The 25,431-nt window shown below is 39.0% G+C and overlaps 1 protein-coding gene across 1 annotated transcript in view; it reads right to left on the bottom strand.

Moving 5' to 3' along the window:
* Nucleotides 1-25,431, bottom strand: part of LOC118019423 (protein bicaudal C homolog 1) — a 281,958-nt gene that overhangs the window by 33,277 nt on the left and 223,250 nt on the right. The window contains exons 4-8 of the mRNA XM_035018592.1: nt 13,424-13,503; nt 11,532-11,690; nt 3,642-3,695; nt 3,006-3,200; nt 2,317-2,568 (exon numbers count right to left, since the gene is read on the bottom strand). Coding sequence (XP_034874483.1) covers nt 2,317-2,568; nt 3,006-3,200; nt 3,642-3,695; nt 11,532-11,690; nt 13,424-13,503 — 740 coding nt within the window. The remainder of the gene's footprint in view (nt 1-2,316; nt 2,569-3,005; nt 3,201-3,641; nt 3,696-11,531; nt 11,691-13,423; nt 13,504-25,431) is intronic.

Here is a 25,431-nt window from a genome sequence, read left to right as displayed (position 1 = left end):
GCAGCTCCAACCTTACCTCCTTCCTGGAGTAAAATGCTACTACTGTTTCTTCTTTTAGCTTTCTCACTTTTTAGCTCTGCAGGTCAGCACTTGTTTTTTTCTCTGATGCCTTCTTCCTGGCCCCAAATCTACTAACCATAGGAATCTCATACTTTTACTGATTCCCAGGACGTTCAGTACTAGCCCACTTGATTGCTGGGTTCTGTACAGAAGTGTCAGGAGAAGTACCAGTCAAATACACTGGAATTAAAATGAAATGACTGTATTCCATTTTCCTTGTGGACAAAAGTGATTTTTGTATTTAAAATATAGGTTAAAGCCTTTATTTCTTTTAAAGATTTATTTACTGGTCGCCTGGGTGGCTCAGTCGGTTAAGCGACTGCCTTCGGCTCAGGTCATGATCCTGGAGTCCCGGGATCGAGTCCCACATCGGGCTCCCTGCTCGGTGGGGAGTCTGCTTCTCCCTCTGACCCTCCCCCCTCTCATGTGCTCTCTCTCATTCTCTCTCCTTCAAATAAATAAATAAGATCTTTTAAAATAAAAAAAAAAGATTTATTTACTTATTTGAGAGAAAGAGAGTGTGTGTACACGCATCAGTGGGGGGAGGGGCAGAGGGAGAGAAACTCAAGCAGACTCTGTGCTGAGTGTGGAGCCCAACATGGGGCTCAATTTCATGACCCAGAGATCATGACCTGAGCCGAAATCAAGAGTCAGACACTTAACCAGCTGAGCCACCCAGGTGCCCCTAGGTTAAGGCCTTTTAATTTATCCCTCTCTTCTTCACTTCTTTTAATATTGTACAATACTATATATCTCATTGCACACTTATATTTTTGGTAGGTATGATCAAACTGAATATGAATTCCTAACTGTACAGAATGTCTGAAAAAGTTCACTTAAAATAACACCTAAAGAGAAAAAGCAGAAAAAAAGAAAATTATGAAGAGTAATCATAATAATCTTTGGACATAAAAATGCTACCTAACTAGTGGTATATTAAAAGTATCCTTATAGGGGCACCTGGGTGGCTCAGTCAGTTAATCGTCTGCCTTCGGCTCAGGTCATGATCCCGGGGTCCTGGGATCGAGCCCCGCATCGGGCTCTCTGCTCATCAGGGAGCCTGCTTCTCCCTCTGCCTGCCGCTCCCCCTGCTTGTACTCTCTCTGTCTCTCTGTCAAATAAATAAATGAAATCTTTAAAAAAATAAAAAAATAAAAATATCCTTATAAACTAAGCTTGGCTAAAAAGAAATCATTCACAACAAACTAATTATGTATTATAATCCTTAATGATTATATTAAGTTCTTATCAGAGGAATGGAATCAAAAATAAAAGTTTGGATTTTCTGGGGCACCTGGGTGGCTTAGTTAATTAAGTGTCAGACTCTTGATTTTGGCTTAGGTCATGATCTCAGGGTCCTGGGATCCAGGCCCGAGTTGGGCTCTGTGCTGAGCATGGAGCCTGCTTAAGATTCTCTCTCTCTCTCACCCTCTGCCCCTCCCCTCCCTGCTTGTGCTCCTCTCTCTCTTAAAAAACAAAAATTGCATTTTCTGAAAGTTTCTCAAAAACAAATTCTGCAAGTTAATAAGAGTAAAGATCATACCTGAGGCTTACTGTTTCAAATATCACTAAAGGTCAAGTTCTTGAATACAATGATGTTTTTAATAAGATAATTTGTAAGTCCACATTATGTCAATCCATTTTGTTACTGTGTATCAACCTACACACTGTGTTTTTAAATGAATATAGGAAGAACAGAAATATTGCAAATTTTAAATAGGAAGCAATAGTTAATTATATAATGGCTATTTTCTTCAATGCATTAAGACTCAAATTTGTGGCTTAAATACCATTTTTTAAATTGTATCAGAGATCTGTGAAATGTTCATGTTTCATGCTACTAAAATTTGTATCAAAAAATAAGATTTATATCTGTGAGGGTAAAAAGGTATTTTTATTTTCTGTTTAAACAGAAGACTTTTTTTTGTCAAATGCAGACAAATACTACATGTCAGACGAAAATCACCTTCCACAAAATACAGCACATTATTTTATTGTATCCTCTTCTGTGTTTAGTTTAAGTTAAAAAAAAAAATACTGCAAAGAAATTACTCGCCTATGTAATGAAATGAAACCTGTAAGGCGCTACATACTTTACTCTTATTTTATTTCCTTTTAGCAAGAAACTGATTTGACAAGGCTTTCGGAGTGTTTTCATGAATACCACAGTAGTATGGTGGGTGCCGTCACATACATTGTACCCAAAGAAGTAAAGAAAATAAAATGGAATTGGAACACTAATTTCAGTAAACCTACCATGAGATATTGCCTTGCAAGACAGACAGACTCAATGGTGCCCTGGAGGTAGACGGTGGATTTCTTTTGTGGATTACTGGGGTCAGGAAAGTGGATCTGAGCACCTGTTCTTTGCATGATATGTTTGATGTTGCTTCCATTTCGACCCATCATAAAGAGATGATGTTGAGCTGCAATATCTAGTTGTGTGCTCACAGGAATAGCTGATGCCAAGCTCCCAGCGAGATGTTCCAACAGCATAGCAGTTCCTTCCTATGAGAAAAGGGTAGGAGAGAAATAATCCTATAGAATAACTGTCCACATACAAGGAAAGATTCTAGTGCACTTCTAATAGCTATGGAGAAACTCAACACATTCTATAAACCAAAATGCAACACAAGGGAAAATTCTGGAAAATGAATTAGTTTAAAATCCTTTAAAAATGAAATTTGCATAGGGGTGCCTGGGTGGCTCAGTCAGTTAAGCAACTGCTTTGGCTCAGGTTGTGATCCCAGGGTCCTGGGATCGAGCCCCACATTGGGCTCCCTGTTCAGTGGGGAGTCTGTTTCTCCCTCTCCCTTTTCCCTTTCCCCACCCCTCGTGCTCACTCTCTCACTCTCTCTCTCAAATGAATAAAATCTAAAAAAAATAAAAATAAAACTTGCATAATTCGTACACTTATGATGTTCATAATTATCTCAATTACTTACCTTCACAGCACTCGTGTTATTCTGAGATCCTCGTACTATCACAGTAGCACCATACATTCGAGAACGCTGCTTAAATGACACTGAAATGTTGTACGTTTGTGATATGTGCTGAATCGAGGGGGAGTTAGGATCGGGAACTGGTTGAAGAATCCCAGCGATTGGTAGCTCAAACATCAGCACCAAAGGAAGCAGCTCCTAAATGAAAGTATGAGAGCCCAAAGCAGACAGCTGAATCACTATATATTTAGAGATGTGCATAACTCATTCCTTCTTTTCTGAGGTTGGAATTATAAAACATAAATTGTTTTTATTATAGACATAAGCTTGGGTAGACTTTGTAAAGTTTCTCAAATGAAAAGAGTCTTTTGTGAAACCTGAGAGTTTGTAACAGTTGCCTGTGGAATTCTTCCTTGGGTCTCTTTTTCATCATTTTAAAATCATCAGAGAAACAGAGTCAGGTATAATCTGGAATATCTCTAAGAAACATCTTCAACACATTAAAACAACTTCTGTCACTATTTCCTAACTACTGAACATATGATTTGGTTATAAATTGATACATTAAGATATTTTTATTGCCTTATGATGCAACCATTGCTGATACTGATTTACAGTAGTAAAATAGTAAACAGTTACCCGAATTCTAACTCGGGCAGATTCTACTCCTGCTGGTTGTCCTGCTATAGATACCTGCAAAAATAAGAAAATACAGAGTTAGATTTCAATTGAGCCCCCATCTGCTTTTCCAGTCATCTACACCCTTTCCACTCAAAATGTCATCCAGGAAAAAACAGCATTGCCATTGTCTGGGAGCTTGTTAAAAATGAAGGATCTCAGGCACCAACCCAGTCCTACTTAATCATAATTTGCATTTTAATGAGTTCCTTAGCTGATTTGTGTCAACTGATTTACATCAACCCCTGGACTTACCTAAAACTTCACAGTCCCTGTAATGCCATCCTCCCCACTTTATCATTTCTCTTGTTCACTGCATTTTCTATCTTTTGTTTAAACTCTGCATACTGTATATCAAGTCTGTACTGTGTATCACTATACAATGTTATTGCTGCAATAAGTACTCAAAATACTGAACTACTTCATGCTAGCTGGTAAAAAAAAAAAAAAAATCGTTGCTCCAACACCACCTCCGTCTCTCTCCCGGGATCCCCTGAACTTTTCCCATGATACATCAACTAAAGAATCAATCTTGGCATGAGGGTAAAGGTGTGGGGCTCCAGGGCACTGTTCCTGATAGGCCATACCCCATGCCATACCAATTGTCAAATATTTGGAATACTGCCCTTGCTTTCTATCTTTCTTATGTATGTGTCACTGTCACCATTAGTCCCCACAGAGAAAAGACTGTTATCTTATTCATCTTTGTGACTGACAGTTTCTAGTACTGTGATTAGATTAGAGAGGAAACTTCCAAATAACACAAATAATACTATCTTATCTTCAGGTACTGAAAATGTATGGACAGGTGAGTTTCATTAGTTTTCAAACACAAAAATTAGAAAAAATGTGTATAAACTAAAGAGAGACATAATTCAGTCAATGTGAGGAAGACAAGCACTCGGGCACTGCCTCTTCGAAGGTGATGTGGCACACCCTGCAGAACCACATGCATGATGCTATGGACAGAATCCCCACAGTTGACACAGTAGGCAAGGTTCCAGGTCCTTTCCTAACATAATGTTCTCTGGGCCTTGCCTCAGGGACTCCACTTTATGTTGCCGTCACATTTACAGTGCTCCCTCTCTTCTACAACCATTTAGAGATTAAAAGTTTATAGCCTACCTACAAGTCATCTCTTTAAAAAATTAGAGCACCTTCAGTCTACTTGGAAGGGGGACATACATTCTTTTATTATTTTAATTTTTTGAGTATAGTTGACACATAATGTTACATTAGTTTCAGGTATACAACATTAGTGATTTAACAAGTTTATAAGTTATGCCATGCTCACCATAGTTATTACAATACCACTGGCTATCTTCTCTATGCTGGGCCTTTTATTCCCATGACTTATTCGTTCCATAACTGGGAACCTGTACCTCCCACTCCCCTTCACCCATGTTGCCCATCTCCCCACCACCCTCTCCTCTGGAAACCATCAGTTTGTTCTCTGCATTTACAGGTCTGCTTCTGCTTTTTGTTTATTCATTTGATTTTTTTTAGATTCCACATATTAGTAAGATCATATGATATGGATAGCCAGTTTGGATTTCCGGAAGCTTAAGTGGCAGAGCCTGTGGGAGGGCCCCCAAGCACTGTGTTCACAGACAGGGAAAGGTGGCAGAGGAGTAGGGGACCCTATTCCAACCAGTCCCCAGAATTGAGCTGGAGATCTACCAGACCACTCTGAACACCCAAAAAAACAGCCTGAGATGTAAGAAGATAGATCTGGATCTCCACAAACAGAATATTGTAGGCAGTTAGTTTCGAGGTTCGAAGCAGGGAGCCATGATCCCGCTGGCAGATATCGGAGGATAAATGGCAGCAGGAAGAAGCCTGGCCATGGGGATCCTACACTGCCAGTGAGCGAAAGCCTCCCACACTGGGGACAGGGCACAGACTCGCAGACCGGTAGCGGCAGGGAAAGGACTTTAGGGCAGCTCCCCGGACGGGAACTGGAGCGGCACGGCTGCGCGTGCAAACTGGGCGTGGCTGGCGGTTTTAGAAGCACAAATGGCAGAGATGGGCCCTGACCTGGAGGTGAGAACGGGGAGCGCTGCTGAGGGGCGCACAACCCAGGACACTGCAGTTTATAGCAGCACAGACAGAGATGGAAATAGTGTGGCCTGGAGAGCTCACTGAAGAACAGACTGCGATCTCTCTGCTCTGAGGCAGAGGGTTGGAAATGATCTCTTCTGCTCTGACTCTTGGAAGAGACACAGAAAGCTGCCAGGGAAAACTGCCAGAGAACAAAAGCCCCAAAAAACTGGTTTCCACTGAGCCCATCCCCCGCCACAGGGTGCAGGGCAACTCTGCCCAAACAGGCTGCCTGAGTAACAGCGTGGCAGGCCCCTCCCCCAGAAGGTAGGCTTGGAAAACAAGAGGCCAGCAACCCTAAGGTCCCTAGAAAACAGGTGCATCTGGCTTGGGTTGTGATCAATAATTTGGACTCTATACATTCCCTCAACCAACCCTCAACATAATGACTAGGAGGAGGAAACCCCAAAATAGGAAAAGACTCAGAGACTATGACTTATGCCACAGATTTATAAATGGATTCAGATATAACCAAGATGTCAGAGATGGAATTCAGACTAATAATTGTGAAGACAATAGCTAGAATGGAGAAATCAATTAATGGCAACATAGTGTCTCTAAGGAAAGAAATGAAAGCTGAATTGGCAGAACTTAAAAATGCTACCAATGAGATCCAATCTAATCTAGATAATCTAACAGCTAGGATAAATGAGGCAGAAGAATGAATTAGTGACCTAGAAGGCCAATTAATAGACAAAAAGAGAAAAGAGGGGGTCAGGGAAAAACAACTCAGAATCCATGAAAATAGAACCAGAGAAATAAGTGACACCATGAAACGTTTCAATGTCAGAATTATTGGAATCCCTGAGGGGGTGGAGAAAGAGAGGACTAGAAGATATATTTGAGCAAATCATAGCTGAGAACTTCCTTAATCTGGGGAATGAAACAAACACTCATGTCCTAGAGGCAGAGAGAACCCCTCCCAAGATCAAGGAAAACAGGCCAACACCCTGGCATGTAATAGTAAAACTCGCAAACCTTAGAACTAAGGAAACCATCTTAAGGGCAGTTAGGGGGAAGAGATATCTTATGTACAGAGGGAAGAACATCAGAATAACGTCAGACCTATCCACAGAGACCTGGCAAGCCAGAAAGGCCTGGCAAGACATATTCAGGGTACTAAACGAGAATAACATGCAGCCAAGAATACTTTATCTGGCAAGGTTGTCACTTAGAATAGATGGAGAGATGCAGAGCTTCCAAGACCAGCAGAAACTGAAAGAATATGTGACCACTAAGCCGGTCCTGCAAGAAATATTAAGGGATAAAAGGAGAAAGACCCCAAGAGTGATAAAGAAAAGAAATTTACAGGGACAATCTATAAAAACAAGGTCTTTACAGGCAACATGATGACAATTCATATCTTTCAATAATAACTCTCAATGTGAACGGCCTAAATGCTCCCATAAAACGGCACAGGGTTGCAGATTGGATAAAAAGACAGGACCCACCCAAATGTTGTCTACAAGAGGCTCATTTTGAACCTAAAGATACATCCATACTGAAAGTGAAGGGTTGGAGATCCATCTTCCATGCCAACAGACCTCAAAAGAAAGCTGGGGTAACAATTCTTCTATTAGACAAATTAGATTTTTTTTTTAATTTTTTTATCTATTTTTTGACAGAGAGAGAGAGACAGCAAGAGAGGGAACACAAGCAAGGGGAGTGGGAGAGGGAGAAGCAGGCTTCCCATGGAGCAGGGGGCCCGATGCAGGGCTCAATTCCAGGACCCTGGGATCATGACCTGAGCCGAAGACAGACACTTAATGACTGAGCCACCCAGGCGCCCCCAGACAAATTAGATTTTAAACTAAAGACTGTAGTTAGAGACACAGGAAGACACTATGTCATTCTTAAAGGGTCTATCCAACAAGAAGATCTAATGATTGTAAATATTTATGCCCCCAATATGGGAGCAGCCATCTACATAAGCCAACTGTTAACCAAAATAGTCATATTGATAACAAAACGTTAATTGTGGGAAACCTCAATACTCCACTCTCAGCAATAGACAGATCATCTAAGCAGAAAATCAACAAAGAAACAAGAGCTTTGAATGACACACTGGACCAGATGGACCTCAGAGGTATATACAGAACATTCCACCCTAAAACAACAGAATACTCATTCTTCTCAAATGCACGTGGAACTTTCTCCAGAATAGACCACATACCGGGTCACAAATCAGGTCTCAACCGATACCAAAAGATTGAGATTATTCCTTGCATATTCTCAGACCATAATGCTTTAAAACAAACTCAATCACAAGAAAAAATTTGGAAGAAATTCAAACACTTGGAAGCTAAAGACCACTCTGCTCAAGAATGTTTGGGTCAACCAGGAAATCAAAGAAGAACTTAAACAATTCATGGAAACCAATGAGAACGAAAACACATCAGTCCAAAACCTGTGGGATACTGCAAAGGCGGTCCTGAGGGAGAAATACATAGCCATCCAAGTCTCACTCAAAAAATTAAAAAAATCCCGAATTCACCAACTAACTCTACACCTTAAAGAACTAGAGAAAAAGCAACAAACGATGCCTAAGGCATGAATTAAAAATAATTAAGATTAGAGCAGAGATCAATGAATTAGAAACCAGAAACACAGTAGATCAGATCAACGAGACTAGAAGCTGGTTCTTTGAAAGAATTAATAAGATTGATAAACCACTGGCCAAACTTATCCAAAACAAGAGAGAAAGGACCCAAATTAATAAAATTGTGAATGAAAGGGGAGAGATCATGACTAACACCAAGGAAATAGAAACAACTATTAGAAATTATTATCAACAACTATATGCCAATAAACTGAGCAAGCTGGATGAAATGGAGGCCTTCCTGGAAACCTCTAAGCTGCCAAGACTGAAACAGGAAGAAATTGACAACCTCAATAGGCCAATAACCAGTAATGAGATTGAAGCAGTGATCAAAACCCTCCCAAAAAACAAGAGTCCAGGGCCTGATGGATTCCCTGGGGAATTCTACCAAACATTCAATGAAGAAATAATACCTATTCTCCTGAAGCTGTTTCAAAAAACAGAAACACAAGGAAAGCTTCCAGACTCATTCTATGAGGCCAGCATTACCTTAATCCCCAAACCAGGCAAAGACCCCAGAAAAGGAGAATTTCAAACCGATATCCCTGATGAATATGGATTCCAAAATCCTCAACAAAATCCTAGCTGATAGGATCCAACAATACATTAAAAGAATCATCCCCCACGACCAAATGGGATTTATCCCCAGGATGCAAGGGTGGTTCAACATTAGCAAATCAATCAATGTGATAGAACACATTAATAAGAGGAGAGAGAAGAACCATACGGTCCTCTCAATTGATGCAGAAAAAGCATTTGACAAAATACAACATCCCTTCCTGATTAAAACTCTTCAGAGTATAAGGACAGAAGGAACATTCCTCAAGTTCATAAAATCCATCTATGAAAAACCCACAGCAAATATTATCCTCAATGGGGAAAAGCTGAGAACCTTTCCCTTAAGATCAGGAACACGTCAAGGATGCCCACTCTTGCCACTACTGTTCAACATAGTACTAGAAGTCCTAGCAACAGCAATCAGACAACAAAAAGAAATAAAAGGTATTCAAATTGGCAAAGAAGAAGTCAAACTCTCTCTTTTCTCAGATGACATGATACTTTATGTGGAAAACCCAAAAGACTCCACCCTTAAATTACTAGAACTCACAGCAATTCAGTAATGTGGCAGGATACAAAATCAATGCACAGAAATCAGTTGCTTTCTTATATACTAACAATGCAACTGTAGAAAGAGAAATCAGAGAAATGATTCCATTTACAATAGCACCAAAAACTATAAGATACCTCGGAATAAACCTAACCAAAGAGGTAAAGGATCTATACTCTAGGAACTACAGAACAGTCATGAAAGAAATTGAAGAAGACACAAAAATGGAAAAACATTCCATGCTCATGGATTGGAAGAATAAACATTGTTCAAATGTCTATGCTACCCAGAGCAATCTATACCTTCAATGCCATCCCGAACAAAATTCCAATGACATTTTCCAAAGCACTAGAACAAACAAACCTAAAATCTGCATGGAATCAGAAAAGACCCCGAATCGCCAAGGAAATGTTGAAAAAGAAAAACAAAGCTGGGGGCTTCACGTTGCCCGATTTCAAGCTATATTCAAAGCGGTGATCACCAAGACAGCGTGGTACTGGCACAAAAACAGACATATAGACCAATGGAAAAGAATAGAGAGCCCAGATATGGACCCTCAACTCTATGGTCAAATAATCTTCGACAGAGCAGGAAAAAATATGCAATGGAAAAAAGCCAATCTCTTCAATAAATGGTGCTGGGAAAATTGGACAGGCACATGCAGAAAAATGAAACTGGACCATTCTCTAACACCATACACAAAGATAAACTCAAAATGGATGAAAGACCTCAATGTGAGACAGGAATCCATCAAAATCCTAGTAGAGAACATAGGCAGTAACCTCTTTGACATTGGCCACAGCAACTTTTTTCAAGATACATCTCCAAAGGCAAGTGAAACAAAAGCAAAAATGAACTTTTGGGACTTCATCAAGATAAAAAGCTTCTGCACTGCAAAGGAAACAGTCAACAAAACAAAGAGGCAACCCACAGAATGGGAGAAGATATTTGCAAATGACACTACCGATAAAGGGCTCTTATCCAAGATCTATAAAGAACTTCTCAAACTCAACACCCAAAAAACAAATAATCAAGTCAAAAAATGGGCAGAAGACATGAACAGACAATTCTCCAAAGAAGACATACAAATGGCTAACAGACACATGAAAAAATGTTCATCATCATTAGCCATCAGGGAAATTCAAATCAAAACCACATTGAGATACCACCTTACACCAGTTAGAATGGCAAAAATTGACAAGGCAAGAGCTGGAGAGGTTGTGGAGAAAGGGGAACCCTCTTACACTGTTGGTGGGAATGCAAGCTGGTGCAGCCACTTTGGAAAACAGTGTGGAGGTGCCTCAAAAAATTAAAAATAGAGCTACCCTATGACCCAGGAACTGTACAGTTATTTACCTAAAAGTCACAGATGTAGTGAAAAGAAGGGCCATATGCACCCCAATGTTCATAGCAGCAATGTCTGCAATAGCCAAACTGTGGAAGGAGCCAAGATGCCCTTCAACAGATGAATTGATAAAGATAATGTGGTCCATATATACAATGGAATATTACTCAGCCATCAGAAAGGATGACTACCCAAATTTTACATCAATATGGATGGGACTGGAGGAGATTATGCTACGTGAAATAAGTCAAGCAGAGAAAGTCAATTATCATATGGTTTCACTTATTTGTGGAACATAAAGAATAGCATGGAGGACATTAGGAGAAGGAAGGGAAAAATGAAGGGGGGGGAATCGGAGGGGGAGATGAACCATGAGAGACTATGGACTCTGAGAAACAAACTGAGGATTTTAGAGAGGGGAGTGGGGGATGGGTTAGCCCGGTGATGGGTATTAAGGAGGGCACGTACCGCATGGAGCACAGGGTGTTATACGAAAACAAGGGATCGTGGATCACCACATCAAAAACTAATGATGTATTGTATAGTGACTAACATAACATAATAAAATAAAATTTTAAAAAAAGATCATATGGTATGTCTATGGTTATTTTTTTGCTTTCATCTCCCAAAAAAGATATGCATATGTAAAATTAAAGTTTTCATTTGTTCCATAACATTTCATGCAAAAAGACAAAGCACCTGGTTGCTTTTTTCTGCTTGGTTATTCCTGTTGGAATCTGGAAAGTGGATGTGGCATCCTGTTTCTTCCATCACTTTTTTAATATTGTTGCCACCTTTGCCGATTACATGGGAATGTTCTGTATGTGAAACATCCATCTTCAAGGTGACTCGATTGCTCTATATGAAAATAATGTATTAATTCTTGATGCATGATAAAGGAAGGAACAACTCTTTAAAACACTTTTTCTCCAAGGGAACAGCACTAACAAAAAGTGACCCTGTGGGAAATCTTACAGATTTCTTGGTAATATCATCTTAATCTATAAATGTATACTTTCTATTTCTCTTTGGCTATAAAAAATAAATTCTCACTTTAAGACAAATTTGTCAGAAGAAACAGAAAGATACACTCTTTACCAAGATAACTTTTTGGAAAGCAGCATTTAAATAAAGTCAGGCATTAATTACAAATAAATTACTCAGTTTTTTCTTTAACAGACATTATTCATGAAACATTTAATTCAAATAACTAAAAACAGATGAAAATAATTACAAAATTGAATATATGTAGGTTAGTAGGAGTGTTGAACTGTGACAGAGATAAAACTCAAAACTGAATAAGAAAGTAACTGTAAGCATTATTTTCACAACTTGTCTATTACTGTAGGTCAAACTTTACAGAGCAGACCTGTTATTCTCAGTGATAGGAAGAATGAGGAAGGGCTAAGAAAGCACAGAGCTCCAGCAGTAACATGGCTTACTTAAACCGATACAAAGTGTAATATTAGGTATAATAAAGCAAAATGTAAAATTCTAAGACATAATGAATAATTGTGATCACATTAGAATCTGTGTACTTAATTTTGGGAAATTCAGTATTTAAATCTTTTCTCATTTGTAAGACTGATATAAAAATTCTTCAGCCCTCCGAAAGTAAAATTAAAAAGTCAAAATACAACAAGATGTTAAAAATATCAATGGTTTTTACATAGTCTTAATTCTTAAATTTTAAACATATCCATTAAATACTTTGATTTTTAAATTTAGTTCTTTTAGTTTAACATTTGAAGTACAGGAAAAAGATAATTCTTTTTGGGAAAAGATTCTAGAATATTTAATAACTGTAAGGTGAATAATTCTTAAAAATAAAAAAGAACAAGAAAAGAAAAAAAAGAAGGAAGAGATTAGAAACAATTTCAGTGAAATACCAGGTGGCAACACATAGTGGTTAAGAACCAGACAGTCTGGATTTATATCCCACCTTTTCGTTTATTAGCTATTGGATTCTGGGCAAATTCCCTAGTATCTCTGTGCTGAGTTGGTTATGAACATTAAACAAATTTGTAAGATGCTTATTAGCAAAGTGCCTGCCATATCATATGTGATTTAGAAGTGTTTACTAGAATAAATTCTCACAAATGAGTATACATTTTTACACATCTAAATTTCCCTATTATCTCTCTAACCTATACCTGCAGAGAGAGAGAGAACTTACAAGAGAAAGGTGTCAAGTTTCATGCCATCACACACAACTATACAGAAGATCATTCTGGCATCATAAAGGCAAATATGCTAATTATTCCAAACTTCATCACTTGCTCTATACTAATCAGTGTCAATGTCTCTTTCTGAAGATGGCATATACATACAAACACATACATATGTACTTATATGTACATACACACGTGTGCGTGTATGTATATATAATAATACTCATTTACCCAGCTTGAGAACCTATTCAAATTTTAAACAGAATGCTACATCCATTGCAGAATCACACATACTTATTTTAAAACCCACCATTACTTTCTCCTGGTTTTTCTTCTCCAAATGGTTCTTTTCATAACAGCATGAAGTAGCCCTTGCAGAGACAAGGTTCTGACATCTGAGTGTCCTTAACATTCACTTACTTTTGTGTCTAAGACAGACATGATCATTTCCTTGGCCTCCTTAACATCTTCTTTCTTTCCAGAAACCTTAATATGGGGATCTATAAGAAATAAAAAACAAAGGACTCATATGAAACCCCAAACTCTTTGTTTTAAAATTGATGCTACAATATAAGAAAAGAGATTCCTTAAGAAATTCAATATTTGATTCATTCTAGGTGTGTTAACATTGTAATTAAAACAGGAATGTGGAAAATCCCCAAGTTGTACATTTTTCTGTGTGGCCTTTTCCCTTCTGAAAGCTTGTTAAACCATTTAACTGCAAAATAAGATTATCATATAATTATATTTTAAACAAGTGAAGAATCTATAAATTCAATTTATTACTTACTACATTCTTGCTACATTCCAAGCCCTGATCTAAGGCTTTAAATGAATTAACTCATTTAATCTACCCCACAGCTTTGCAAGGTTGTTTCCAGAGGAAATTAAGGCACAGAGCAGTTTAGTAACTTGCCCTAGAAAACCACTCAGAGGCTCATTCATTATAATCAATGTCTTCCAACTCTGGATCCACACTTTCAAACCATGTGATAACCTAATTCAGAAGGTATCTTTACACATCAAGATTAACAGAATAAAACATTATCTTCATCAGGAATATTTAATATTTATTCAGAATTAGTGTTAAATGACTAATATATGTAGTACTACATATATTATTGATTACTGGCACAGAATGTTATAAAGGAAAACATTCATTCATTCATTCATTCATTCACAGCAAGTATTTTCTGAACCTTACTATGTACCAGGCACTATTCTAGGGGCTGGAGTTTGTATCAGTAAAGAAAAAGACCTTGTCCACATGGAGCTTACAGTCTTATACAGGGAGACAAAAATGAATCAAATAAACAAATTATCATTTAATGTACTAGAACATAACTTATGAAAAGGAGAACAAGACAAAAGGATGAAGAGTACCAGCTGTGGGGAGGGGGTCAGGGCATTAGGCCTCATTGAGAAAGTGAGGTCTGAGTAAAAGCTTAAAGGAGGTGAGGCAGTTCGTGAAGCTGGAATCCTCACAAGGAGGGAAACATCACAGCTAAAACTCCAGACGAGGATGTGTCTCTTCAGGTCTCTCTTTTGTCAGGTTTCCAAGTCTCCACTGCAACAGGGTGTTCTATTACCCCATGGGTCGGCCTGACAGAGACCAAGACCATTTGGGGTAAGCCAGAAGTTCTACACCATTAGCCTTGGTGATAAAGTGTTATCACTAAAGTGATAAATAACAGAGAGCATCATCATCACCATCACTAGTGATGTCAACCTTACTGACTGCCTACAACACACCACCTTCTCTGCTGAGTCCTTCCTACACTGAACTACACTTCAGATTAGCAACAGGGTCAGGAAATGTTTGCTGAGCATTTTTTACAATTAACAAGCAGTTCCAACTGAGTCCTTCCAAACCATCAATTCTCTAGAATAAGAAAAGAGAATTACCTGGTGGGAATTTTATCACATTACACATACTTCCCTGATATTGTGACTTACCTATCCCCATGCAACAGTCCATTTGAAACTCAATGCCATGAAGACCATGTCATATTCATAAGGTAAAAATGAGCAACTAAATAGAGAAAGGAAGGAAGGGAGGAAAGAAGGGAAGGAGGGAGGAAACCCTGTCCTAAAGCTACAGGCTCTTAAGACCAGGACAGAGCAATCATGGTCAACAACAGTGCACCACCAAGCTTCAGAGCTCAGGAATGCATCTGGCCTCCTGAAGCCTCCCAGCAAGCTGTGCTTAATTTGAGTCAGTGCTGTCACCTCCAGCCACCGCCCCCCACCACCCCCGCCCTCTCTGCAGACTGTCTCCCAGGAGCTGCCCTTGGCCTTAGACTCTTCTCCTTACCCTGTTCTTTAATCCTTCCTCTGATGCTTGCCATGTCACAGGGACACTGTGAAGATGAAAGATCTTAAGACTGGTTTAAACCTTCTAAAATGTTGAAGTGTCAGGTTAATACCTGACGGGTGATGGGCTTAAAAATAGGGTAAAAGGGATGTCAAACAACCTCAAGTCAGTATGGCATCGTGTTCACATTGCTTACTCCTTAGTGCATCCTAACATGAACCTCTTTTCTTCTCTAAGATTCTCACCAACTTTAACATACTTATGTAAACAAAGCATTTTCTTCAATAATTCTTATTGTATCCATTATAACTCCTCTAGGCAATATTTACATTACGAGCTATCTACATTCAAAGTTTTGATCCCAGCTATCTTTGACTTCGGTTTCAATTACTGTTGGCTGATCCTGATGTTAATCTCCACTGAAAATGCTTACTACTGGGGGATTAGAACCTGGCACTTCTCAAAACATACCTGATCACACTCAATTGTAGCACTTGCTAAAATATACGTTCCTGGTCTCCAGGATCCAGTAATTGTTATTTTGTTTGTTTCCCAAGTCATTTTTCAATCACGTATAGGACAGAATAGGTGAAACCACATAAAAAATTTAATTGTAGTGTCTTATGTATCAGCCAAGTATATATAACACAAAATGGTTCTACAGGGGAAAAATGTATTTTCTTACAAAATAAATTAACAGTTAAGTATTGAGTGGTATGCTAATCTGAAAACCTATTACTTGTACAGGTTGGATAATCACATTAAAATTCCTATGCACCTGTAGAGGGACAGGAAGCCTCAGATCCAATTTATGAAAGAATTTGATTTTCTACCATCTCTGTATCAATAGAACAATAAAATAAAAAGCAAAAGCCTCAATGGAAAATACATTTTATTTCAAAGTGAAAGAGTGCCATCTAGTGACCTAAAAATATAAATTATCAATGGACCTAGAGATAACACAACACACAGTCACCAACATGTAACATCAAGAAAGTCTCCAGGACCCAAATCAGCACTTGTTTGGAAAACGGTTCTTTAAATAATCAAGTCTCATAAGTACAGAGAAAAACAATCACGACAATATTCTGGTTTAGATTGCTAATGTGGCCAATAATAGTGTCTTCCTCATTCCTTCCTTTGCCCTTGCTTAAAAGATACCTACAGGATGTGAGCCCTTATTCCAGGCTGAACTTAATGTGTTTATTTCAAACCCTGAAATTCAGTTCTTTATATTCAATGAATGTTATATTTCACAATTTAAATGTATCCATGCAAGGGGCTGAGGCTTTACTTAGGATTGGCTATATTAATAAACATAATAGGGCCAGCTATGAAGGTGGCTGAAAGAAGACAGAGTAATAAGGAGTAAGTGTATAGTCTTCCTCTGCCTCAAAATAACTGCTTTGAGGGACAACTCCAATTTGGGCATGAAAGTTTTGAGATATTTGCTCTAAAAATAATATCCACTGCTTTATAATCAACCCTCAAGCTCTCTAAATACAAGGATTGTCTTAATTGGTTTTAAAACTTCACAGTGCCAGACAAGTAGTAGATACTCATTAAACAGTAGGTGAATGGGCTGAAGGTGCCCCTATTTTTGGAAATGGCTACAGAGAAGGAGGAGATGGAAATTCATGGGAAGAGCCTAAACTTCATATCTAAGGTGGATCATACGTCCTGCACTTCCCAGAACAGTTTTGACTTCAAATATTTTTAACTCAGTACCTCTATAATAATCCAGATTTTTGGTTTTTAGAGTCCTGCCCTATCAATCTGTTCACATCTCTGTAGTGTAATCCTATGGAAGAGAGGAAAACCAGATGGTGATCCAACCTTCAATTAGTTATTATGAAGCTGTATGGACATAGGTAAGAAATGGGTATTTTATATGTGTATACTGCAAAAGAGCTAAACCTTTAAGCAAAAAAGGTTTTTATGACTTCCATATGGAAATTCATAAGGAGTTGATAAGGCAACAATTGTTTTTATAAGAATACAGACTAAAAACCATATTTTCAGTAAAGATATATATTTAAAAGAGTTGGTATGTTTATATGAACTTAAGTGAAGTTTAGTTATGGTTTTAAAAGATTATCTCTTGGTAGTACTCTCTGGTTTCCCATCCTTGGAAACATTCCCATTCCTGGAACCATTAGTAAAAATTTTTATTGCCTTTTCCTTCTCTCCTCAACCTTAGACCTCCTTTCCATTTCATTCCTATCCCAGAGCAAAATCTATAGGAAAGACTTATGTCAGCCCTTTTCATTGTATTTTTTATGCTATAGAAAGTAATGGGTTATTGACATATGATGAATTTAAGCCATCACTGTTTCACCAATGATCTGTTGACAGCTACTTTCCTGTCTCCATGACTGAGTGCTGCTGCGAAAAGATTCAACACCAAAAAATCAAAGCAATGCTTTCATTCTCAGCAGGTTCTCTTGGAAAGAGAAAACAACAGAAAATCCCTTGTTTAACTAACCTGATTCCTCCCACCCACAACACCCAAAATAAAAGACATAATATTAGAGTTGCACTTTTGTTTAAGGGGAAAAGTTCCATATCATGGCCTGAAATCAAGATGGCTTTGGTACATTTTATGAATCTATATAAAACTGTCAAACTGGCCTCAAATCCATAAGAAGAGAGCAGTGGACAGAATTCACTTTCTTTTGGCTTGGAGCTCTCTTCACTTTTATTTCAAGTTCTTCCCAAAAAGTCCCTTGAAAACCATCTAAGAAGAAGGACATTGGCTGGGGCTGGGTCCATCAACACTGTTAGAAGTGGTCAGGGTTGACAGGCAGAGAGGCATCTCTAACTTCCTCTGAAATTCAACCTACAACCACTGGGAATATATCCATAGCTAGCAAGTAGTTAGTTCCAAAGTAGTAATGGGCAATTTTTTTTTTTTTTTTTAATAAGGAAGACTGGCTGTAGGGTAAGGATTTTACCAAACAGACAATATAAACCAAGACTCAGAAAAAGCCCTGGACATCTCACGGGTACCGGCTGATTTGGATCATATAAGGAAATGCTATGGAAAGCCAGCAGATATCACATGGAATATATTAAAAGTTTTAATGACTGACTCTGCAATAGATTCCTTTCACATCGTGGGGAAAATATATAGACTCCACAATTATGATAAGTTCTGAATCATAAGTAAGTCATAAACAAGATCTGTTACCTTGGAAAAGTCACTGTGTCTCTGGAGTAGAGTTTCTTCAATGAGGGAGTTTGGTCAGAACATCATTATAGTTTCAAATAAATTTAAATGTCTTTGGTGTGAAGTAGTACTATAACATTCTTAAATAAAACTAACCTCATAAATAACTTTATTTTCCAAGTTTTTGGTATTTCATAACAAGTAGCTCACCTGAGACATCACAATCTAAATGTTTCCAAGAGCCTCAAACATTAGGCAGTAAACACAAATGTGTGAAATAGTGATCTGCCATGATCCACGACTGGCTTCAGAGACCACAGCTTGGGCTTTCCTCTTGTTTTGCACACTCTAGGAATGTGCAATTCTGCATCAATACAGATGAAATTCGGTATTCACCCCACTGGCATTTCCTGAATAATGTGCTTGTAGGCACTAAACAAATGCAGGGGAAGCCGCATATGGAGATGGAAGTCTCCTTCAAACCCTATCTGAACCATGTCATGGTTCCAAATCAGATACCACCCAATCCACGTGCTGCTTCGATCACCGTTCCAGTAAGTCGGCAAGTCACTGCTGATCAACAAAGCTCATAGTCATGGGGCCATGGGCCATATTTTTCCTGTGAAACACAAGTTTCCTTCTGACCTCTTGAGAAATAGACTTTCTTTTTTAAACAAAAATGTTATATGTAAGTCAAGTAACATACCGAGATCACATTTTTAAGTGAACATATATACTGTAGCAAGAGATAGAGAAAACCTGAACTGACTCATTAAATCTTTGGATGGAAATTATTTTAAAATAATTATTTTATTTTAATTGGAAAATTAAAATGTTTCATCTTTTAATTTTAGACGGAAATTATTTTAAAGAAATGAAACAGAATGACAGTAAGTCAATGCACTTTAAGTGATTTTATAGCCAGTAATACAGACTCCAGATTCTTTCAAGGAATGCTCTTTGATGACAAGAATTCTAATAAAATGAGTTAGAATAAGAAGGTAGAGAGTATATTTGGAGGGGGTGGAGGAAGATGGCCGAGGAGTAGGAGACCTGGATTTCGTCTGGTCTCAGGAATTCAGCTGGATAGGGATCAAACCATTCTGAACACCTACAAACACAACAGGAGATCGAAGAAAAGAATAGCAAGAGCTCTCTGAAAAGAAAAGCGACCACTTTCTCTGGAAGGTAGGACATGGAGAAAAGTGAATCCGAGGCGATATTCAGGAGGGGGCCTCCGTTGGCCACTTCTGGCAAGTGATAGAGCTGCGGAGCACAAAATCGGAACTTATAGAAGTCTGCTCCGCTTAGGGACGGCACTTCAGTGGCTAAGCAGGGGGTGGAACCCTTGTGGGACAGTGTGGTCTCAGGACCCTCGGGGTCACAGAAAGACCAGGGGTGCCTGAGTGCGGCAGAGCTCCCAGGTATTGGAGCGGGGAAGCCGGCTGCAGAGACGGAGCCAAGGAGTGGACTCTCAGCTCGGGGTTGCCATAAACCGTGATCCGCGGCACAGTCGGGCCACTGCTCCTCCAGCAGGGACCCAATAAGCGGCAGAGCCAGGGAGAGTCACCTTCCTGCCCGGGAGAAGCGGCGTGAGAGCGCACCGCAGGATCTGCTAGGGTTTGGAGACTCCACACCGAGTGGGGTGCCAGAGATAGAAACGCTCGGTCACAGGCCAGGTGAGCATGGAGTGCGGCCGGAGACCAGGGAGATGGGAGTGAGTGACTGCTTTTCTCTGGGGGCCGCACTGAGGAGCGGGGCCCCGAGTTCTCGGCTCCTCCGGGGCAGAGACTGGCAGGCTGCCATCTTCACTCTCGGCCTCCAAAGCTGTACGAAAGCTTGCAGGGAACAAAAAGCTACGGAGAGCAAACTCGAGCAGATTATATAGCCTGGACCCGGCAAGGGCGGGGCAATTCTGCCTCCGGCAAAGACATTTGGGAACCACGGCAACAGACCCTTCCCCAGAAGATCAGCAAGAACAGCCAGCCAAGACCAAGTTTACCGATGAATGAGAACGGCAGAACTCCAGCGCTAGGAGAATAATGCACATAGAATCCATGGCTTTTTTACCATGATTCTTTAGTCTTTCAAAGTTAATTTCTTTTTCTGTCTTTTTTTTTTTTAATTTTTCTTTTTTCCTTTTTCAACCAACATCTTATCAATCCCTTTTTTAAAAAACATTTTTATTTTTCATTTTTAAAGTCATATTCTATCCCTTCATAGTAGTTACCCTTATTTTTGGCATATATAATTTTTATACATATAAGTTGTTCTCTCTTTAAATTTTGAGATAGTTTCTTCTAACAGATCAAAATATACCCTAAATCTCTAGTGTATGGTTTTGTTCTACTCTCCTGCCTGATCACATTCTCTCCCTTTCCCGCCCCCCTTTTTTTTAAATCCTCTTCTTTCTTTTTTCAAACAACTTCTTATCAATTCCTTTTATAAAATTTTTTATAATTTTCATCTTTACATCATATTCCTCCCTTCATCATGTCAACCCTTATTTTTGTACATGTATGTTTTTCTTTCTTTAAAATTTTGGGAGGCACTTTCTTCTAAGAGACCAAAATACTCCCAAAATCTACTGTGTGGCACTGATCTATGCACCAGCCTGATCATATTTGATCATATTCTGTTTTTTTTTTGTTTTGTTCTGTTTTTGTTTCTTTTTACCTTTATCTTTTTCTTTTTCCTTTCTTTCCCTTTCTCTTTCCCCGGCTTCAGGGCTTTTCTGATTTGTTTAGAGTATATTTTCTGGGGACGTTGTTACCCTGTTAGCATTTTGTTCTCTCATTAATCTATTCTCCTCTGCACAAAATGACAAGACGGAAAAAATCACCTCAACAAAAAGCACAAGAGGTAGTAAAGGCTGCCAGGGACCTACTCAATACGGACATTAGTACAATGTTGGATCTAGAGTTCAGAATCATCACTTTAAAGATACTAGCTGGGCTTGAAAAAAGCATGGAAGTTATTAGAGAAACCCTTTCTGGAGAAATAAAAGAACTAAAATCTAACCAAGTCAAAATCAAAAAGGCTATTAATGAGGTGCAATCAAAAATGGGGGCGCTAACTGCTAGGATAAATTAGGCAGAAGAGGGCATCAGTGATATAGAAGACCAAATGATGGAAAATAAAGAAGCTGAGAAAAAGAAAGATAAACAACTACTGGATCACAAGGGCAGAATTCGAGAGATAAGTGATACCATAAGACGAAACATTAGAATTGTGATCCCAGAAGAAGAAAGAGAGGGGCAGAAGGTATTTTGGAGCAAATTATAGCAGAGAACTTCCCCAATGTGGGGAAGGAAACAGGCATCAAAATCCAGGAGGCACAGAGAACCCCTCTCAAAATCAATAAAAATAGGTCAACACCCCGACATCTAATAGTAAAACTTACGAGTCTCAGAGACAAAGAGAAAATCCTGAAAGCAGCTCAGGACAAGAGATCTGTAACCTACAATGGTAGAAACATTAGATTGGCAACAGACCTATCCACAGAGACCTGGAAGGCCAGAAAGGACTGGCATGATATATTCAGAGCACTAAACGAGAAAAATATGCAGCCAAGTTTGTTTCTCAGAGTCCATAGTCTCTGGTCTCATGGTTCGTCTCCCCCTCCGATTACCCTCCCCTTCATTTTTCCCTTCTTTCTCCTAATGTCCTCCATGCTATTCCTTATGTTCCACAAATAAGTGAAACCATATGATAACTGACTTTGTCTGCTTGACTTATTTCACTTAGCATAATCTCCTTCAGTCCCATCCACGTTGATGTAAAAGTTGGGTGTTCATCCTTTCTGATGGCTGAGTAATATTCCAATGTGTATATGGACCACATCTTCTTTTTTTTTTTATTTTATTATGTTATGTTAGTCACCATACAATACATCATTAGTTTTTGATGTGGTGATCCACGATCCATTGTTTTCTTATAACACCCAATGCTCCATGCAGTACGTGCCCTCCTTAATATCCATCACTGGGCTAACCAATCCCCCCTCCCCCCTCCCCTCTAAAACCCTGTTTGTTTCTCAGAGTCCATAGTCTCTCATGGTTCATCTCTCCCTCCAATTCCCCACCCCCATTTTTCTGTTCCTTCTCCTAATGTCCTCCATGTTATTCCTTATGTTCCACAAATAAGTGAAACCGTATGATTAACTGACTTTGTCTGCTTGACTTATTTCACGTAGCATAATCTCCTCCAGTCCCATCCATGTTGATGGGTGAGTAATATTCCATTGTATATATGGACCACATCTTCCTTATCCATTCATCTGCTGAAGGGCATCTCAGCTCTTTCCACAGTTTGGCTATTGCGGACATTGCTGCTATGAACATTGGGGTGCATATGGCCCTTCTTTTCACTACATCTGTGTCTTTGGGGTAAATACCCAGGGGTGCAATTGCTGGGCCATAGGGTAGCTCTATTTTTAATTTTTTGAGGCACCTGCACACTGTTTTCCAAAGTGGCTGTACCAACTTGCATTCCCACCAACAGTGTAAGAGGGTTCCCCTTTCTCCACAACCTCTCCAACATTTGTTGTTTCTTGCCTTGTCAATTTTTGCCATTCTAACTGGTGTAAGTGTGTTTTAAAATAAAAAACCTATTTCTCATGAGAAAAAGATGTTTCCATTGGTACCCTTAATCAGTTTACACACCACGATGCCCCAGGATAACTCCCTATCAAAATTCCTTTTGGCAGAATGAAGCTTAATACTCAACAGCGGAAGTGTGTTCTCGACACAATAGTGGCATAAGGTGACAGGAGCAAATCAAAAGATAGAGGGTATGACAAGTTCTTCAAGACATTTTTCAGTTCAACTATTTGGCAATAATTGGAGATGAGGGGCCCTCATCACTGTGGTAATGAGCACTTTTAGGCAGGTTTTTGCTGAATGAAAGGGTGCATTCACATACCAAGATGGAGCCTATGGACCCTTTATCACCTAGGCAGAAAAGAGCTACTACCCTTTGAAAATTCACAGCTAGCTAGAAGACACACAAGAACTTTTACTGGTAGAATGCCAATATCTCCAATATATAATCAGCAATAAAAGCATTCAAAATATAGTGACAGTATGCTCTTCTAATTGTTCTGTGTTGTTTCAACTTTAGGAGGAAATAAGGCATGAGAGAGGTAAGGGGTAAATTGGGCACATGCCTCTTCTCTGTTAAGATCCCCATGTGCAACATCAAAGCTGTTTATGTAGTCAGAAATAAGTTATATATGGACTCAGCAAAAACTAGAAATAATTTCAGAGAAGAATAATGAAATGCAAACAAAGTATAAAGCAAAATCAAGGCATAACAGGTGAAATAATCAAGAACAGATGGATTTAAGAAGTGTGAGAATTAGAAAAGAGTAAACTACCTTATCTTCAAACTACCTTATCTTACGCATGTAAACTAAACTCCAAGCATAACTGCAGAGTTGCTGTTCAGGCAGGAAGAGGGCAAGAAAAATCCAAAGCACAAGAGAAATCCAGCTCGGGAACATGGAGTGTGGAAAAAGAAAGCTAAAAACACAAAGCCTAACTCAATTAGTTTCTGAAGCCTTTTGGCATCTGAGCTGTATATTCCAGAGATAAGGAAAAGGATTCTGGCAAGGGGGAGGAAAGGAAACTTAAGTGCCAGGAGGAGATCTGGAATCGTCTGAATGATATGTATGTAACAATTCTACAGAAAGCATCGGCAGTGCTAGGTTCCTGCCAAGGGAGGCACATAAATATGAGCCAGAGATGGACAACTCTTGTCACAGTGGGAACAAAGCCCAAGACACAAGGCGTGACAAAAACAGTAATGCAAGGACCCAGGATGAGGAAGGAGAACCCAAACTGAACGGAACAGGAGTCCCAGTCCCATACTCAGTGGTCCATCTGATGAAGGAGGGAGCGCAGCAGCGGGGACGGAGGTGTGTGCCAAGATAAAGCTTCCCCTGGAGACTGTACTGAGGTAACAGCAAGTTATGCAAGAATTTCGAGGAGCCAGAAGTGACTGACTGTCATTCCCTCTCCAAGGAATACTGATGTTCACAGCGTACATGGAAGGTCCCAGTGGTATTGCCTGTGGTCTAAACCCAAAGGGCCGTTATCTATGGCCAGGGCAGACTGTTCCTTTACAACAGCTGGGGCTATTCATGAAAAATCCCAACACAAAACTGTTGGCTGCCATTACCAAAAAGCAACCATGCATTTCAGGGTTCACACACTTCAGACAAAGAAAATACTGTAAATGAAGACCACATCATACAACATGCACAATCTGTTTGTTTTATTTTCAGCTTACTCAGAGAAGAAATTTAGGAATTCTGTCTTCTGAAGATATTTGAGGCACAATTAAGGATGTATGTAAGAAACAGCAAAACTCTTAGGAATTTAGTTCTAAAAGTAACTTGCCAGCCTGGGACTGGCATAAAAATTCTCCACCTTTCTCATCTTTGTTGTAAGATCTAGTGAGAAAGTTTCACATATTGCACTGAAGAGCAGTTAATTAAGGGTCCGTGTGACTCTGGGTATTAAAGACTATTTCAAGCTTGTTCATGATATCAGGGAAGTTAGTAATTTTCATGAAAACTGAAAGTACCTAATGTTAAGTAAATGAGCCTTCAATTATTGGGAAAATGTCTATCTGCCAATCCTTTCTTCTTATTCCCGCTTCCTACAGACTAGCTGAAAAGCCATTAATAATTGTTTTTTTATGCATCACACATAGTAAAGACAATTGTCATATCCCTGTCTTCCACTGTAACATTATTCTGTATGTTATTTGTTTCTTTCATACTTTTCTGAGAACTCTTTTGAGTAAGCTGGAACCAAGGGTCTTAATCTCTCAGTCCTTAGAGATTTAGATCTTCTGGGGCAAAAAAAAATGTAAATTAAATTATCAAATAACTTCAAAATGGTCCTTTATTTTTCTTAATAAAAATATCTACAGTTACCT

The sequence above is a fragment of the Mirounga leonina genome, unplaced genomic scaffold (assembly GCF_011800145.1).
Source record: "Mirounga leonina isolate KUSES-001 unplaced genomic scaffold, KU_Mleo_1.0 Mir_108, whole genome shotgun sequence".
Classification (NCBI taxonomy): Eukaryota; Metazoa; Chordata; class Mammalia; order Carnivora; family Phocidae; genus Mirounga; species Mirounga leonina.
The sequence above is the reverse complement of the archived record's forward strand: the minus strand, read 5'-3'. Positions and strand labels throughout refer to the sequence as shown.